The sequence below is a fragment of the Mesoplodon mirus genome (genome assembly GCF_964341445.2).
Source record: "Mesoplodon mirus genome assembly, chromosome: 12".
Taxonomy (NCBI): domain Eukaryota; kingdom Metazoa; phylum Chordata; class Mammalia; order Artiodactyla; family Ziphiidae; genus Mesoplodon; species Mesoplodon mirus.
The window spans coordinates 68,114,608-68,130,325 of NC_138988.1; the positions used below are offsets into that span (position 1 = coordinate 68,114,608).

The 15,718-nt window shown below is 53.4% G+C and overlaps 1 protein-coding gene across 6 annotated transcripts in view; it reads left to right on the plus strand.

Moving 5' to 3' along the window:
* SCUBE3 (signal peptide, CUB domain and EGF like domain containing 3) overlaps positions 1-15,718 on the plus strand; it is a 37,386-nt gene that overhangs the window by 13,147 nt on the left and 8,521 nt on the right. For 3 of the 6 annotated variants that reach the window (XM_082637601.1, XM_082637605.1, XM_082637606.1), the window contains exons 2-16: positions 668-790; positions 2,026-2,151; positions 3,902-4,036; positions 5,015-5,140; positions 5,333-5,449; positions 7,621-7,668; positions 10,014-10,130; positions 12,075-12,197; positions 12,711-12,827; positions 13,335-13,460; positions 13,756-13,872; positions 14,009-14,113; positions 14,402-14,518; positions 14,854-15,012; positions 15,232-15,447. In XM_082637601.1, coding sequence (XP_082493727.1) covers positions 668-790; positions 2,026-2,151; positions 3,902-4,036; positions 5,015-5,140; positions 5,333-5,449; positions 7,621-7,668; positions 10,014-10,130; positions 12,075-12,197; positions 12,711-12,827; positions 13,335-13,460; positions 13,756-13,872; positions 14,009-14,113; positions 14,402-14,518; positions 14,854-15,012; positions 15,232-15,447 — 1,872 coding nt within the window. The remainder of the gene's footprint in view (positions 1-667; positions 791-2,025; positions 2,152-3,901; positions 4,037-5,014; positions 5,141-5,332; positions 5,450-7,620; positions 7,669-10,013; positions 10,131-12,074; positions 12,198-12,710; positions 12,828-13,334; positions 13,461-13,755; positions 13,873-14,008; positions 14,114-14,401; positions 14,519-14,853; positions 15,013-15,231; positions 15,448-15,718) is intronic. The other 3 variants (XM_082637602.1, XM_082637603.1, XM_082637604.1) reach the window with 3 other exon arrangements.

Consider the following 15,718-nt stretch of genomic DNA (forward strand, 5'->3'; position numbering starts at 1 on the left):
CAGGCTTCAGGTTGCCCGTGCCACAGCCCCTGCCAGCTCCTAGTCCCTCTGCTGTTGAGGGATGGGCCTAGGCAAATCTTCCAGAATGGAACTCTTTCCTTTAAAGATTCTTGGCGCCATGGTGGGCAAGTGGGAGCAGGCCTGGTCTCAAGCAGAATTGTGAGGCAGATGAAGATTCCGCAGATGCCCCGTCTCCCTTTCTTCCTCCTTGAATTACCAATAGTCGCTGGACCCTGCCACTTTCCCAGAGGCCACTGTCCCCGTGCCTTTCTCTTCCCCCTCCCTCTAAGTCTGCTCCTAAGAAAGGTAACCTAATTCACCCTAGATTGAATGTTTCTAATCAAGTGTGCTACCTACCCAGTCCAAAGGTTTTTTGTTTGTTTGTTTTTAAATCAAAGAGGAGCGTTTCAAATGATGGAATTTTAGCTGTCATTGTGGATTAAGTATTTTTGAGGGGAGTGGGCGTTCTTTCTGAATTCCTGAAATTACAGGAATTTCAGGAATTCAGAAAGATTCTGAAATTGGAGGGGCATGGGAGGCCACCTGCTTCTGGAGGGGTTGCCGTCTATTTTAGAGGAGAGGGGATTTTGCCCTGAGGGACCACCTTCAAGACACCCCTTGGGAAGCACCAGGAGAGGGTCTCATGTGTTCCTTCTGCCCCTGCCAGATGTGGACGAGTGTGTGGAGGGGACTGACAACTGCCACATCGATGCAATCTGCCAGAACACCCCACGGTCGTACAAGTGCATCTGCAAGTCTGGCTACACAGGGGATGGTAAACACTGCAAAGGTGAGGCTGGGAGGGCACCTGGAGAAGGGGGACCCGCCCGAGAGGGGAGACCCCCACTGAGCTGCGCTCAGTTGGCCACGCTGTACATTACACTAAGGCCTGCAGTCCCTGCTGGCGTGGGGAGAGGGCTGGAGGAAAGCTGTTTCTTCCCAGAGAGGGTGTCATTTTCTAATTTGCACAAAGGCACCACCATATATGCTGGCTAAAGCCCTGGTGGGAACAGTTCACGGTCATACAGTCTGACAGGGTCGGGGGATCAGAATCATGGGACTGAGGCCTGAGGTTCCCTGACACTGGAACCTCCATCTTTAGACCCTTATGCCATGCCCCAAAAGAATGAGAACAGGCAATTTATCCTAGGGGAAATTCATCCTATAAACAAACACATCTCCTCATAATTAAAGCAATGCAAATTAAAGCAGTCGAGATGTTATTTTAAATTTATGACCTTCGGTGCTAGTTAAGACTTCAATACACAAGGTGCACTCGTTAATTCCTGATGACATTATGAATTGAAAAGTGATTTTGTCATACCTAGCAGGAATCTTGAAGTTATTTATATTCTTTGACCCAGGAATTTCATGTTTAGGAACTTGTTCAAAGGAAATTCAAAGAAACAATATATGGGAGAATATGGGGTTTTGGGGTTTTTTTTTTGTTTGTTTTGTTTTTTGTGGTATGCAGGCCTCTCACTGTTGTGGCCTCTCCCGTTGCGGAGCACAGGCTCCGGACGCGCAGGCTCAGCGGCCATGGCTCACGGGCCCAGCCGCTCCACAGCATGTGGGATCTTCCCGGACCGGGGCACGAACCCGTGTCCCCTGCATCGGCAGGTGGACTCTCAACCACTGCGCCACCAGGGAAGCCCGAGAATATGTTTTTTGATGCATCATTTATGATAGAAAAATAAATGGAAGGAAACTAACAATAGAGAAAAGGGATGAATAAGTTATGATGTAGCAACATAAAGGAATATTTTGCAGCCATGTACAGTGATAATTGGAAAGACTGGATGGAAACGTAAAAATGTTTATGACTTAAGTTTAGATGAAAATAGCAAAATGCAAAATAGTTTGTAGGCTATGAAGGTAACTATGGGAAACAGAGACACATACACAAGCACACACATACACAGAGGTTATATATTTTTTAAAAAACCACCATAAGGCTGAACCCAGGGGTGGACAGTCAGGGGCACGCAGGTGGGTCCAGCTGCCTTAACTCCTATTTGCCCACAGATGTGGATGAGTGTGAACGGGAGGATAATGCAGGTTGTGTGCACGATTGTGTCAACATCCCTGGCAATTACCGATGCACCTGCTATGATGGATTCCACCTGGCACATGACGGACACAACTGTCTGGGTGAGTGAGCAGGGCATGTCTTGTGGAAGAGGAGGTGTTTTTAGCCTTTTCTATTCCCAGGCAAGAAGAGGAAAGTGAACAAAAAGCTGCATTCCCACAAAATAGAAAACAAAGTCAGCCTCCCCCTGGAAACTAGATGCTGAGGATGAAATAATCCTTCTGCTAGATGAAAAACATGAAGGAGATGCTGCTAGAAAGTGTTCTCAGGGGAAGGGCCAGTATATGACAGTAGTGGGCTTAGTCACAGGAGGTGGAGCGTGGTAGGAAGATGATTTGGCTCCAGACAGATCCTGGCTCTGCTGCTTTACTAGCTATGGAGCCTTGGGCAATAGGGACGGTAGTATCCCACTCAAAGGGCTGCTGTGTGACTCACCATGAGAGAACATGTGTAAAGAGCCCCGTACAATCCTTAGTACATGGTAGGTGCTCAATAAACAGGAGGAATGTCGATGATGAGGAGGAGGAGGAGGGGGATGCTGATGCTGATGCTTCCCTAACCTTAGGGAAGACTCTTAACCTTTGGCTTTTAGGGGAACCCTAAGTCATCCATGCCCTTGACTTCAGTTTCCCCACTGAGAACTAGAGGAAAGCACTTGGCTAGAGTAGCAAAATCACAAGGCTGGAATAGAAGGGAGCAAATAGAAGGATGGAATGTAGCACGGGGTAAGAGCAGGAAGACAGGGATAGGGAGAAGTCAGGGGTGTAGGAGATGGGACAGGAGCAAGGCCAAAAAACATATACCTCCTTGGCTTTCCCTACAGATGCATCTCTCAGGCAGGAGCCTGCTGGATCTGGGCCTCTCTGCCCTTGGCCAGAAGGGTGAAGGACAGGGTGTCAGGGTTCAGCAGAGAGGATGGGAAGAGAAGGATAGATGAGGCCCTTAGGAGTCAGGTCCCTTAGGAGCTAGATTGGTCCACTTGGGTCCATCTCCCTGATGCCTCCCTGTGCCAAGGAAAACTGAGAAGGACTGTGAACTTGGGAGGGTAGTAAGTAGCATAGAGATGGAGTCAAGGCATTGAAGTGGGCGCCCCGGAATGAGCTTGGCTTTGGGACCTGGGGGTGGTGATTTGGGGTTGGTAATTAGGGTGTGGCCTGGCAGCTCTTCCCCCATCCCTCCCCGCCAAGCTACCAGACTTTGTTTTGTTAAACCAAAATAGGAGAAAGGCTAGGGAATGTGGCAGCAAGCCCAGGCATGGGGGAAGGGGAGGAAGGACGGGGTCATGGCCTGTCCACAGAAATGGTCCCTGCCCCACAATGAGTTGAAGTTCACTACCTTTCCCCACCCCACCCCTCCAACCTCAGCACCTTGGCCAAAGCTCTCCCTGCACATGGAGCCCGGATTCCCTGTCTGCTTATCACAACCAGCTGCCCACAGTTCCTCCCTGTCGTCAATCTCCATCCTTATCTTCATCTCTGTTTCTCTTGCTCTGACTCCTTTCCTAATCTCCTCTGCCTTCAGACCCAATTTCAACAGGTGAAGGAAAGGGAGGCCATGTTGGAATGTCCCCTCCCCACCTGCGTAACTCCCCAGCTCTGCCCTCTTAGGGTGGCCTCTTCACAAGCAGTGGAACATTAGCTGATGAGTGGGTGAGAACTGCCTAGCGTAAGGCTGGGAGTTGGATTTCCGTGGAGGGGATGTGCGTGTGTGCTGGATTCTTAAGACTGCTTTCAGCCCTGGGTGCTGAAGTCCCAGCACATAACCAGACCCTGGCCCGCACCCATGGCCTCCCCAACCACCTATCCTGCACAGATGTGGACGAGTGTGCCGAGGGCAACGGTGGCTGTCAGCAGAGCTGTGTCAACATGATGGGCAGTTATGAGTGCCACTGCCGGGAGGGCTTCTTCCTCAGCGACAACCAGCACACCTGCATCCAGCGGCCAGAAGGTCAGCCTATGACCTGGGAGGGCCCAGCCCTGCACTCCCAGGCTTCTCTCCCCACCTGTTCTGGAGCTTCCCTTCAGTGCCCCCTAGGTCTCACCCTCTGCCACTCTTTCTTCTCTTGTCCCTCAACCCAATTACATCCTAAGGGTTCCATGGACAGATACTCGGGGTTACAGGAAAATCTGGGAGAATTCATTTGGGGCTGCGGGTCAGTATGGGATTGAGGCTACCATGGGACATCCTCTGTGTCCAGACCCAAGATGGGTGTCGCTCCTAATTGTAGATGGCTGAGCCCTAAGCCAATGTTATCTGAGAGGACCTCACCCATGCCTTATTCCTTGGATTGGCTTGGGAGGGTCAGGCAGGAGTAGCGGGGTATGTCTTGTCTGTTTCTGTGACTCTGCCATTACCCTCCCACCCCCGCCGACTGTGACATCCCTGAGAGCAGAGACTATGCCCAATTCATCTTCATATCCCCAGAACCTAACATACTGCCCTGCTTGTAGTAGGAGCTTAATAAATACTTGTCGAATAAGACATATAGTAATTATCTCTACTAATTACTCCTCACTCACATAATAAATGTTACTTATCTTCTTCTCAGTTTGACTGTAAGCTCTTTGAGGAAAGAGATCATGTCTTATATTTTTCTGGATCCTTCCTAGATCCACCCAGTACCAGCACAGTGCTGGGCAACTACTAGACACTAGTTTTTGGTTGTTTGAAGGAGAGGGTGATCATGCAGGGTTGGGGGGCTGGCTGTCAATACTTATATATCATTCAGAATAGTTCTGAGCTCTGCTCATTAGCACCCAGCCCTATGGGCAGGACAGGGGCCCTGTGAGGGGGAGCCAGTCTCCTCTGTGTTGTAGCCTCAGTGAAATCCTCCCACTTCCCTAGGCCCCAGCTATCCCTTCTAGTTTCTCTTCCTCTAGGCATCCAGGAGTACAGAACATTCACCACCCTCCTCTTCCCTTTTAGAAGGAATGAATTGCATGAACAAGAACCATGGCTGTGCTCACATTTGCCGGGAGACACCCAAAGGGGGTATTGCCTGCGAATGCCGCCCTGGCTTCGAGCTCACCAAGAACCAACGGGACTGTAAATGTGAGATAACTGGGATGGCAGTGGGGGAGAAGGGGAGACAAAGGGGAAGGGCGTGGGGCCTTGGCAGCAAGAGGTGGGAGGAAAAGAGAGCGTGGGAGAGGCAGCCAGGTTAGAGGACCAGTCTCCATGTTATGGAGAACTGGGGTACCCAGGGAGAAGCAAGCTGACAGGCCTCCTGCCCTCTCTGCACAGTGACGTGCAACTATGGTAATGGTGGCTGCCAGCACACGTGCGATGACACAGAGCAGGGTCCCCGGTGCGGCTGCCATGTCAAGTTTGTGCTCCATACCGACGGGAAGACGTGCATCGGTGGGTGAGGCCAGTGGAGAACTCAGTCCACCTGTGATGGGGGTGGGGGTAGGGGCCCTTGGGAACCAGGGGAGGGGGGAGCACATGGGGCCCGGGTGCTGAGAGCAGAATGACTGGTGAGTGGGTCGAAGACCCAGACAATGCCAGGTCTAGTGAGAGACAACTCAGAGTCTGAAGGGCTCACCTGACCCTCCTCCCCTCCCCCACCCATTGATTCTGCTGCCCCATCCCTGGGAGCCTCACCATCCTCTTAATCCAGGATAAAGTGTTGCCAGGTTGGGAATAATTAGCAGAGGTGCTTGTTGACGCAGGCCGTGGTTGAGAAGAGGGAGGAAAGCTGGGGCAATGCAATGGATTAAGCCTGAGCGGAGGCCCTGGTTGACAAGTAGGGTAAGATGGGAGCTGTCACAACCCCATGTCCCCACTCTGGAACTGAGGGTGGGGCAGAGCGCTCTTTCCTGGAACAACCAGCCGTGAACTGACAAATGGGGTTTCCTGGCTCCAGGTATCTTTTCCTCTCTCTCCTTGCTCTCCGCCTGTAAATCTCCTTTCCAGTCCTATTACCCTAGGCCCCCATTTCCTCCTCTCTCCTCCACATTCCAGTGGGGCTCTGCCTGTAGCCTTCCCACTTCCTTGCCAATTCCAGCATCCCATCCCTCTCACCCTGGTTTGGGGCCTTCTTAACCCCTGGACCCCTTGTCCTGAATTCCGAGGCCTTACCTCAGCATATCTTTAGGTCCCATAGATGAGTTCAATTCCTTAATTCCTGATTCTCTAGAAGTCTTTAGTTTTTATCGTTGTTGTTGTTTGTGAAGGCCAATTACCATGTGCTCACAGAGTGCTGAGAAAGACAACGGGACAAGGTGTCCCCTTGGAAAAGTGGGAAATGAAGGCGGAGAGTTTGGGCAGGGGGAAAGGCTGTGTTGAGCCAGGCAGGGGCAAGCTTGTCCTGTGGGCACGGATATTTATGAATGGACGTTCATCTCATGGGATACAACGTGCTGGGGATGGGAAGGTGTGAACACAGTCACTTGGTGTGTTTATGAGAGACAAGATATTCCGGTTCAGAGCCAGACTCTCTCCCATCTCACTCCGGAGACCCACCCCGTCTCTGCAGAGAGCACTGCCTTTCCCCCAGTCACAAGAACTGGGGAGCAGACGGTGCTCTTAAAGGTCTCCCTCGGGTACCTGCTCCAGAGACTTGCACACACAGTTCTAAAGCTCCTTAATTAAAATCTCTCTTGCTACGTGTTTCCCTCTGAACTAACTCGCCAAAATCTTGGAACATTTTCGGGTCTTCGTGTTGCCTTCTCCAGGCTGGTTTGTTCCAGCTCCTTTCATTTTTTCCCTCCTAAGTCTAATTCTTCAGCTTTCCAAACCTCCTGCGATGCCCTGGACACTCTCACACATCCTAGAGACTCCCAGAAGAAATTGCATGCAGTCCCCAAAGAAAAGCTGCATGTAGTTAAGACAGAGCTTGGGGCCCATGGGTGTGAGGCCGGGTCCCTCTCTGATGTCTTTCCGTTTAGATAGTCCTGGGCACGGCTGCTTTTGAAAATACTCCTATTAAGCTTGAGCTCTGCTCTAATCAAGACCCATTCCACCCTCTGGGCCATGGCCAAGGGAGGCAGAAGAGAGCAAATGAGGCTGTTCTAAGGTTCATAGCTATGTCCTTTCCAAGTTCCTCTCCCTCTTCTCCAGCAGAACTGATTTTACCTTGACCTGTATCTCATTTTTCTCCCCAGCCCTGGTAGAAGGAAACTTCGATGTTCAGGGCCATCAGGACATTCAGATTTAGTGGGGAGACTGAGAGGGCGGTACAGTTTAGCAGAAAGGGTGGGCACCCTCTGGGATTTGGGATTTGGCAGCTTATAAGACTTGAGGTTGTATCCCAGCTCTGCCTTTGGCATGCTGTGTAGTACTGGGCCCATGACTGCCCCTCTCTGAGACTCAGCTTCCTATCAGTCACTCGGTGGGATCCTGGCTTCTTGGAGGATACCAGGCAGGACAACCCTGGGGAATGAAGTGTAGGAGTCTCAGAGCTCATCATTTGGGGCCAGCGGTTTGGGCCTGCAGGGAGGAGGAGGAGGAGGGTGGGGAGGGGTTGGGGCACAGAGGGCCACAGTAGCTCCCACGCAGCATCTAAACAGCTTTTTTACAATGTCAAACAGGGGAAAGGCGGCTAGAGCAGCACATCCCCCCTCAGGCCGTTTCTAATGGTAAATATGTCTGCTCTCTCCGCTTGCTCTCGCTGCCTTGCTAGGGGAAGGGCTAACCCGCTGGGGCTCCCACTAACCGCATGCCCACGGGCTCCCCTGGCAGCCTGGGTACCGGGCCCACTGAGCAACAGGAAACCTGAGTCCCCACGAGCTGGCCTGGGAGCCTTCATGTTGGTTTTCTTTCTATGATCCTGTCACTCTCCTTCCTCTCCTGCTCCTTTGTGCCACCTTCTAACACCTCACCTCTTCCCAGCCATCTGCCCCCTCCCTCTCTCTGCCTTCTACACAGCTGAAGACCCAGCCAGCTGCACTTACCCATCGTGCCCACTGAGATCGGGGTGGGATAGGGTTAGATGCCATCCCCTCCTTGGGGTATCTTTCTTGGGTTCTTACCCATATTAGCTCACAGTCCCAGCATCACTCACCATTCTCTCCCACCATAACGGTTAAGTGCACGACATTGGAGTTCAGACAGACCCGAGTTTGAATCCTGGCTCCGCCCCCTTCCAAGTGTGCCACCTTAAGCAAGCTGCTTTCCTCTCTGATCCTCAGTTTACTCTTCTGTAAAAGAGGGAGAATAAGAGTCCTCTCTTAGTATTGCTATGATGATGGAGATAGTGCATTATAGCATCTACTAAGTACTAAGACACAGAATAAGCACAGATTAAACTGTGATTTAAATACACAGCCTGAAGAGCAGACGTTTGAGGCAGCCAGAGAGGTCCCTCTGGAGAGCTCTGCCCTGCAGGGGCAGGCAGCTATGCCCAGCTTCCTGGTCCAGCCTGGAATGGTCAGTGTGCCAGCTCTACTGCTCCCCATCCTGGATCCCTCAGAATTGACTAGACTTGGTGCAGGATCTCTGTTCCGCTCTCCCTGTTCCAGGGCTTAGAGGGCTTCTTCTTATGCTAAGACCACTCTTGTGGGGGATGGTTGGGCTTGGAGCCTGAAGTCAAGGTTCCCTCCTAGGTTCTTCCCATGGTCTCGGGGAACCTCAGGAGAGACTTAAGGTGGGAGTGGCACATAGGAGATCCCACTGTGGCTGCTCCCAGACCTGGGCATTTGAGGGTCCAGGGCACGACCAGGGACCCACAGGCAGAGTTGGGCTTCTTCTGGAGTCTTTGCTTTGCTGGTCTCCTCAGGGACGAGGGTTGGGCCTGAGTTTTAGGAGTCAAAGATTCAAGAAGATGATAGTACTCTCCAGCGCTTTTCTCATTCAGCTCCCCTGATTCTGAGAACCTCTCTCCTCTCTTCCCTAGTGGAGGCCTCAGGATTCTGCCTCTCTAATGGGAAAATTCTAGGCCCCCCAGAGGATGGATCACACCTCCCTCACAGTCCCTGCGTCAGGGCCTTGCACTGTTTGAGCTGATGTTTTTCCTCCTGGGCTCATCTGACTCTCCTGAGCTGCAGTTTAAACCTCTATTTTTCTCCTGCTCTGAATTCAGAAAATAGGGAGCGTGGCCCATCCATACTCCCCCAACTCCGACCTCTCAGCAAAGGGAAAGCTTACCAGTCAGGAGGGGTCAACAGAAGAGACTTAGCTCTGAGGTTCTCTAACTCTCTCACCTATCTTCTTACACCCTTCCTTCTCCTCTAGATTCTTCTCCTTTTGCCCCCTCCCCTAGCCTAGACAGTATCTCCCCATTCGGAAAGTAAAACAACAACAGAAGAGCCAGCTTATCTCCCTCTGGAGCTAAGAGGAGGGCCCGGGAGGAGTTGGAGGTAGCCGGGAAGGGGCTGGGAAATGATGGAGTACTAGCTCTCTCCTCTGAGGATGAGCAGTCAGTCCTGGAACTGGGATCTTTCTTAAGACAGCTGAGCAGGGAGGAAGGGGAAATGGATTGAGGGTCATCTCTCAGCTGTCTTAGGAATCACCAGGCTCACTCTTCCCAGGATTGTCCCACCATGACCCCCCACCCGCCAACGAGATAGTCGAGATAGTAGTTGGTGGAAAGAGAAGGAAGCTCCTATTGTCCCTTCTTGATCCCTGGCGGCGGGGACCACCCTTACTTAGCTTCCATCCCTCCCTGCGTCCTCCCCTCTCTACCTCCTCCACCCCCTCAGCACATTCCTGCCTGACAGCTCTGGCTTGTACCTGCCTCACTGCTGTCCACCTTGTTTCAATCAAGTAGGGGGCAGGGAAGTGGACTGCTTGGCTGTACTTGTGAGGGGATGGGGGCGGGAGTGATGGGAGGAAGGGGGCTGGGAACCTCCGCTTAATGCTCCTTCTAAAGCACAGGGAGGCTAAGGCCTTCCCTTGGGCCTCTGTGCTCCCTCCTATACCCTCATGTTTGAGACCCCTCCGAGCTGATAACCAGCTTACCATCTCCCACCTCCCTCCTAAACAGAGACCTGTGCTGTCAACAACGGGGGCTGCGATAGTAAGTGCCACGATGCAGCGACGGGCGTCCACTGCAGCTGCCCTGTGGGCTTCATGCTGCAGCCGGACAGGAAGACCTGCAAAGGTAAGGGTTTTCAGAGGACAGGAGCGTAAGGGTAAGGGGCTGAGGTTGGGACCAGAGATACAGTACCTATTGTGGGACCTCCTCAAGCCCCTAGAGACGATCCTGATTGTAAATAACTGAGGCTGTGACTAAGGCTTGTCTCCTGCCCACCTTTCCCCATCTCAGTTCAAGGGGCACAAAAAAATTTCAGCCTGGGTCTTCCCTGGTGGCGCAGTGGTTGAGAGTCCGCCTGCCGATGCAGGGGACACGGGTTCACGCCCCGGTCCGGGAAGATCCCACATGCCGTGGAGCGGCTGGGCCCGTGAGCCATGGCTGCTGAGCCTGCGCGTCCGGAGCCTGTGCTCCGCAACGGGAGAGGCCACAACAGTGAGAGGCCCGCGTACCGCAAAAAAAAAAAAAAAAAAAAAAAAATGTCCAGCCAGTTCCTTAGTGCCCCTGCCCCACTTTGTTTTCCTTACTCTTATTCCCATTTCCCCTATGGGTCCCTAACCCTCTTGGTTAATGAACGTGCCACTCACGTTTGTTCCTGGGTCTAGAAGGATATTTGAGCCCTGACTATGTATGCACAAGGTCACAGGTGTGTTCCATAACCTCCTTAACCCACGTTTCCCAGACCTTCCCCATGGAAAGGCTCTCCTGGTCAGAGGGAGATTAGGGTAGCAGTTGGGAGCACTGATGCTGGAGCTTGGCTGCCTGGGTTCAGATTCCAGCCCTGCCTCTTACTAACTCTGCAATCCTGGGCTAGTTACTTAGTGTCTCTGCGCCTCAGTTTCACCAAGTAAAGTGCTTGCCTCATAGGAATGTTGTAAGGATTAAATGAGTTACATATAAACTATATGTAAAGTCTTAGAACAGTGCCTGGCAAATGGTGAACACTCTGTGTTAGCTATTATTATGGTATAATGTCCCACATTGTCCATTCTATTTTCCCCACCTTTTAATTAGCCAGGTTTAGGGGAAAGGTGGAGCCCGGGAGGAAAAAGGGAGGGTAGCCATACTGAAAATTGTGATTCATCAGGTCTGTGTCCCTTGGTCACAAGGAGTGGGGACTGGAGGAAGGCCTGGGCTTGCTCTTTGTGTCTTCTGGCCCAACAGCTGGTAGAGAGGCCTCGGAGGAGGTTGGGGTGCGGGGGAGGGCTGGGGCCGCAGGTCAGACAGCCAGAGCTGAGAGGTTTGCTGCTAGGAAGGACTGTTGACAGGTATGCTAAGAGTGAGGTGGAAGACTGCCCCCTCTGCCCCCTCCCCCAAGTAGGGGTGAGTAGCCTGGGTCCTGTCTGCCACCCGCTTGGGGAACTTGACCTCAGGAAGGAAGCTGCTCACGCCCCCCTCCTTCCCTTCCCTTCCTAGTGCTGAAAGCTGCCTCAGGCCTGAGTCTCTCCAGACCTCTCACAGCCCAGCCCCCTGCCTGGCCCCCACCCCTCCCCCCATCAGCTCCCCAGCCTCACTGGCTCTCCTGGAGGTCCTCCCTGCCTGGCCTCTCTTCTAGCTCCTCCTCTCTGAAGCGCTGCCCCTTTGAATCTCCACCTCTCTGCCCCCCACCCCCCCCACCCCGTGCTCTTATGGCAGGCAGGGGTGGGGGACAGTAAGGGGATAAACCCTGTCCACCAGCTTTCTTGGGAGGGGCTGTCAGTGGCAGAGTGAGAGGCATGGACTAGCCCCCTGTAGGTCAGGTGCCCACCTACTTCTAGGCAATTACCTGAGGGCCTGACACTGGTTCCCATCTTTCCCCTTCTAAGAAGACTCAGTCTCAGGAAACAAGGTTGTTACTAATGGCCACGGATACCCTGAACGGGGGAGAAACAGAGACGGGAGAGAGAAAGAGGCAGGCCCAGGGCTCTCCTTGATTCTCCCCATCTCTGTGAGGGAGGGAGGGATCTTGTCTCCCTATTTGTCCCCAGCCTTCAGTATTACTCTGATTCTCTCTCCTTTGCCCTGCCTCCCCAGACATAGATGAGTGCCGCTTGAACAATGGGGGCTGTGACCACATTTGCCGCAACACAGTGGGCAGCTTCGAATGCAGCTGCAAGAAGGGCTATAAGCTTCTCATCAATGAGAGGAACTGCCAGGGTGAGCAGACTTGGGCCAAGGGCAAAGCCCTCTGGAGAGTTTCTCGGGGTGGGAGAGCTTCAAAGAGGCCAGAGGGCCAGAGCCTGAGAAGCTCAAAGGACACTGTGGAGAGTCTCCATAGGCAGTGTTGTGCTGTGAATTAGCAAATGCGCTCCTTCCTCTGGGCAAACCAGCTCTACGCTGGGGCACATGGCTTGGCAAGAAGTGAGGGATGGATTTCACCCCAGTTCATATCCTTGGCAGGATCTGACCAGCCTAGCCACACATGGTGGCCCTGATCCATAGGCACTAGACCTCAAGAGTTCCTGACTCCAAACACTCCAAATGGAGCGGGCTTAGGGGGTGGGGAGGCATTGCTGAATTGCTGATCTTAGGGCTGGGCCAGAGGTAGGAACTCTTTTCAGTTTAAGGGAGAGAGCCAAGGCCCCTCCCTGGAGCCCTTCACCTGAGCACGGAGTCACAGGGTCATGTGCCCCAAGACAGATTCAGCGGCTTGAAACCTTGCTCTTCCAGATATAGACGAGTGTTCCTTTGATCGAACCTGTGACCACATATGTGTCAACACGCCGGGGAGCTTCCAGTGCCTCTGCCATCACGGCTACCTGCTGTATGGTGTCACCCACTGTGGGGGTAAGTCAGCATATCTGGACCCTCAGCCACCCAGCCCCTCTCACCTCCTCACCCTTCAATTGAACGAGTCCCTGAGTTGGCTGGTGGCTGTGGGCAATCACCAGGTGCATGTGCCATGTCTGCATTCATCATGATGAAGTGGGAGAGATTAAGACAATTGAGAGATTAGAGTATCAGGGAACAGCATCCTATTTCCGAAACTTCTGTCTCCCATCCCCATCACTGCCTCTTGACTCCCATCCTTAGCTTCCAAATTACAGCCCCACTGGTAGGTAGGAGTGGAAGCCTTTAAAAAGCTTGTTAGCTTGGCCCCTTCTCAATCCTTCTTTTGACTGGGAACAGAGATAAGGGAAGGAGGTCCTAGGTTTGAGCTCTTCTCGGGCCGGGAATCACCTCAGAGTGCCTGGAACTCTACCAAAGGTCCTCACTCACGGCCCACTCTTGGGCTCCTCCTCCCCACCCCCACCCCCTTATTGTTTGTCTGTGTCTCCCTCCTCCCTCTCCCAGATGTGGATGAGTGCAGTATCAACCGGGGAGGTTGCCGCTTTGGCTGCATCAACACTCCTGGCAGCTACCAGTGTACCTGCCCAGCAGGCCAGGGCCGGCTGCACTGGAACGGGAAGGATTGCACAGGTGGGCAGCGCCCTCTGCTGGCTGAAGCTTGCACTGCAGTTTCAAGGTTGGGGGTAGTTGGGGTCCTGGAAAATGCGGAGTTCCATACTGAGGAAGGTGTGAGGTAGTAGGGGATAGAGAATGTAGCCATTTGAGATGTGAAGTTCCTGGTAAATAATCCCTTCATTCATCTCCATGTACAGTTGCAGTTCTACATGTAGCTAATTCTCTTCCTCCTAATTACTTGACTGACGGACTGACAGAGAGGGCGGGAGAGGAAGACCCTCTCGTCCTCAGGCTTCTCTCCACTTCCTAGAGCCAGTAAAGTGTCATAGTAGTCCTGGTGCCTCGAAAGCCATGATCAGCTGCAGTCGGTCTGGGAAGAAGGACACCTGTGCCCTGACCTGCCCCTCCAGGGCCCGGTTTTTGCCAGGTACAGAGAGGAGGTTGCTGGAGGGCTGGCAGGGAGGAAGGCTGGCTGTTTAGGCAGCTCCTCTGGTCCCCTTGGATTCCTCCAGCCAGTGGGGGTCAGGGGGCAGGTCAGAGCTGTGACAGCCCCCTTCTCTCAGAGTCTGAGAATGGCTTCACCGTGAGCTGTGGCATCCCCAGTCCCAGGGCTGCTCCAGCCCGAGCTGGCCACACTGGGAACAGCACAAACTCCAACCACTGCCATGGTGAGCACCAGCCCAGAGGCCTTGTTCCATGCTACTCTCTGGCTTATTAACCCCTATTTCTCTTCCTTATTAATCCTCCTGGCCTTACTTTTCCCTGGATCCCCTCCTTTCCTCTGTAATTCTCCAGCCCTGCTGCCTTGCTCCCTCTACCCTTAACAGCCGATGCCCTTGGCTTTTGTAATCCCTCTCCTCCAGCCAAGCCCCTGGCCCCAGCTTCCCAACATCCTCTATAGCAGCCCCCACCCTCAAGGGACCCCCAGACTGTGCTGAGCTCTGCCATCCCTCTAGAGGCTGCAGTGCTGACGGTTAAACAGCGGGCTTCCTTCAAGATCAAAGATGCCAAATGCCGTTTGCACCTGAGAAACAAAGGCAAAACGGAGGAGGCCAGCAGAATCCTGGGGCCAGGTCTGGACTGGGGACCCCACTCCAGTGGGCTATCTGGACACCAAACCCTTCCCACCCCTCAGCTCTTCTGCTTAGTGGGATCTCCAAAAACCCACTGGCACCCTGAATTCTGGACGGAACAGGGGAAGAAGCGGTTGTAGGCATAGGGTCCAAGGAAGTCCTAGGATATCCCCACCACCAACTAATTAGTATCTTAGACTAACAGAGAATTGAGATAGTTATAGTCAGAGATCTGGTGAGATCTGTCTGAGTTGGGGTGGAAAAGTGAGAGCTGGGAGTAAGAACATTCCCTGTTCCAGGGGGTGCCCCTGAGGTTGACAAGGCCTCTCCCCCAGGTGGTGCCCCCTGCTCTGACTGCCAGGTCACCTTCATCCACCTCAAGTGTGACTCCTCTCGGAAGGGCAAGGGCCGGCGGGCCCGGACCCCTCCAGGCAAGGAAGTCACTCGGCTCACCCTGGAACTGGAGGCAGAAGTCAGAGCCGAAGAAACCACAGGTGGGACTTGGGACACCGTTGGGAGGAGGGTGGAAAGGGGAGGGCAGAGACGGGCAAACAGCAGTGAAGGAAGGGGCAGACCCTGCCTAAGGCCAAGCCCAGGAGCCAGTCCTTCTCACCACGACCCTCCTAGCTCCTAGCTTTGCTTCCTTGCCCTCCTGCTCACAGCCACTCTTTCTTTCTCTTCCTTCTCTGACTCATAACACCATCCCCCACCAGCTGGCTGTGGGCTGCCCTGCCTCCGACAGCGGATGGAACGGCGGCTGAAAGGGTCCCTGAAGATGCTTAGAAAGTCCATCAACCAGGACCGCTTCCTACTGCGCCTGGCAGGCCTTGATTATGAGCTGGCCCACAAACCAGGCCCAGTAGCTGGGGAGCGAGCAGAACCAGTGGAGGCCTGTAGGCCCGGGCAGCACCGCTCTGGGGCCAAGTGTGGTAAGGGAGCTTTCTGGGGAACAGGGGAGCAGGGGAGTAGGGAAGGCTCAGCTTGGGTCTGGTTCAGAGCAGGACACTTTACGGCCTCAGTTGCAGCTCTCAAATTGTGAGGCAGCCAAGACACTCCTGCCCATCATCCCCCACCTCCTTGGTCCCAGGCTGAAATCTAGAGGGACATCATGTTGGGCCACCAACCCTCCTGCACATGGCTTTGGCCCCTGATCCTCCCAAGCAGGATTCTGTCTGTTCCCAGACAAAGAGATTCTCCTTG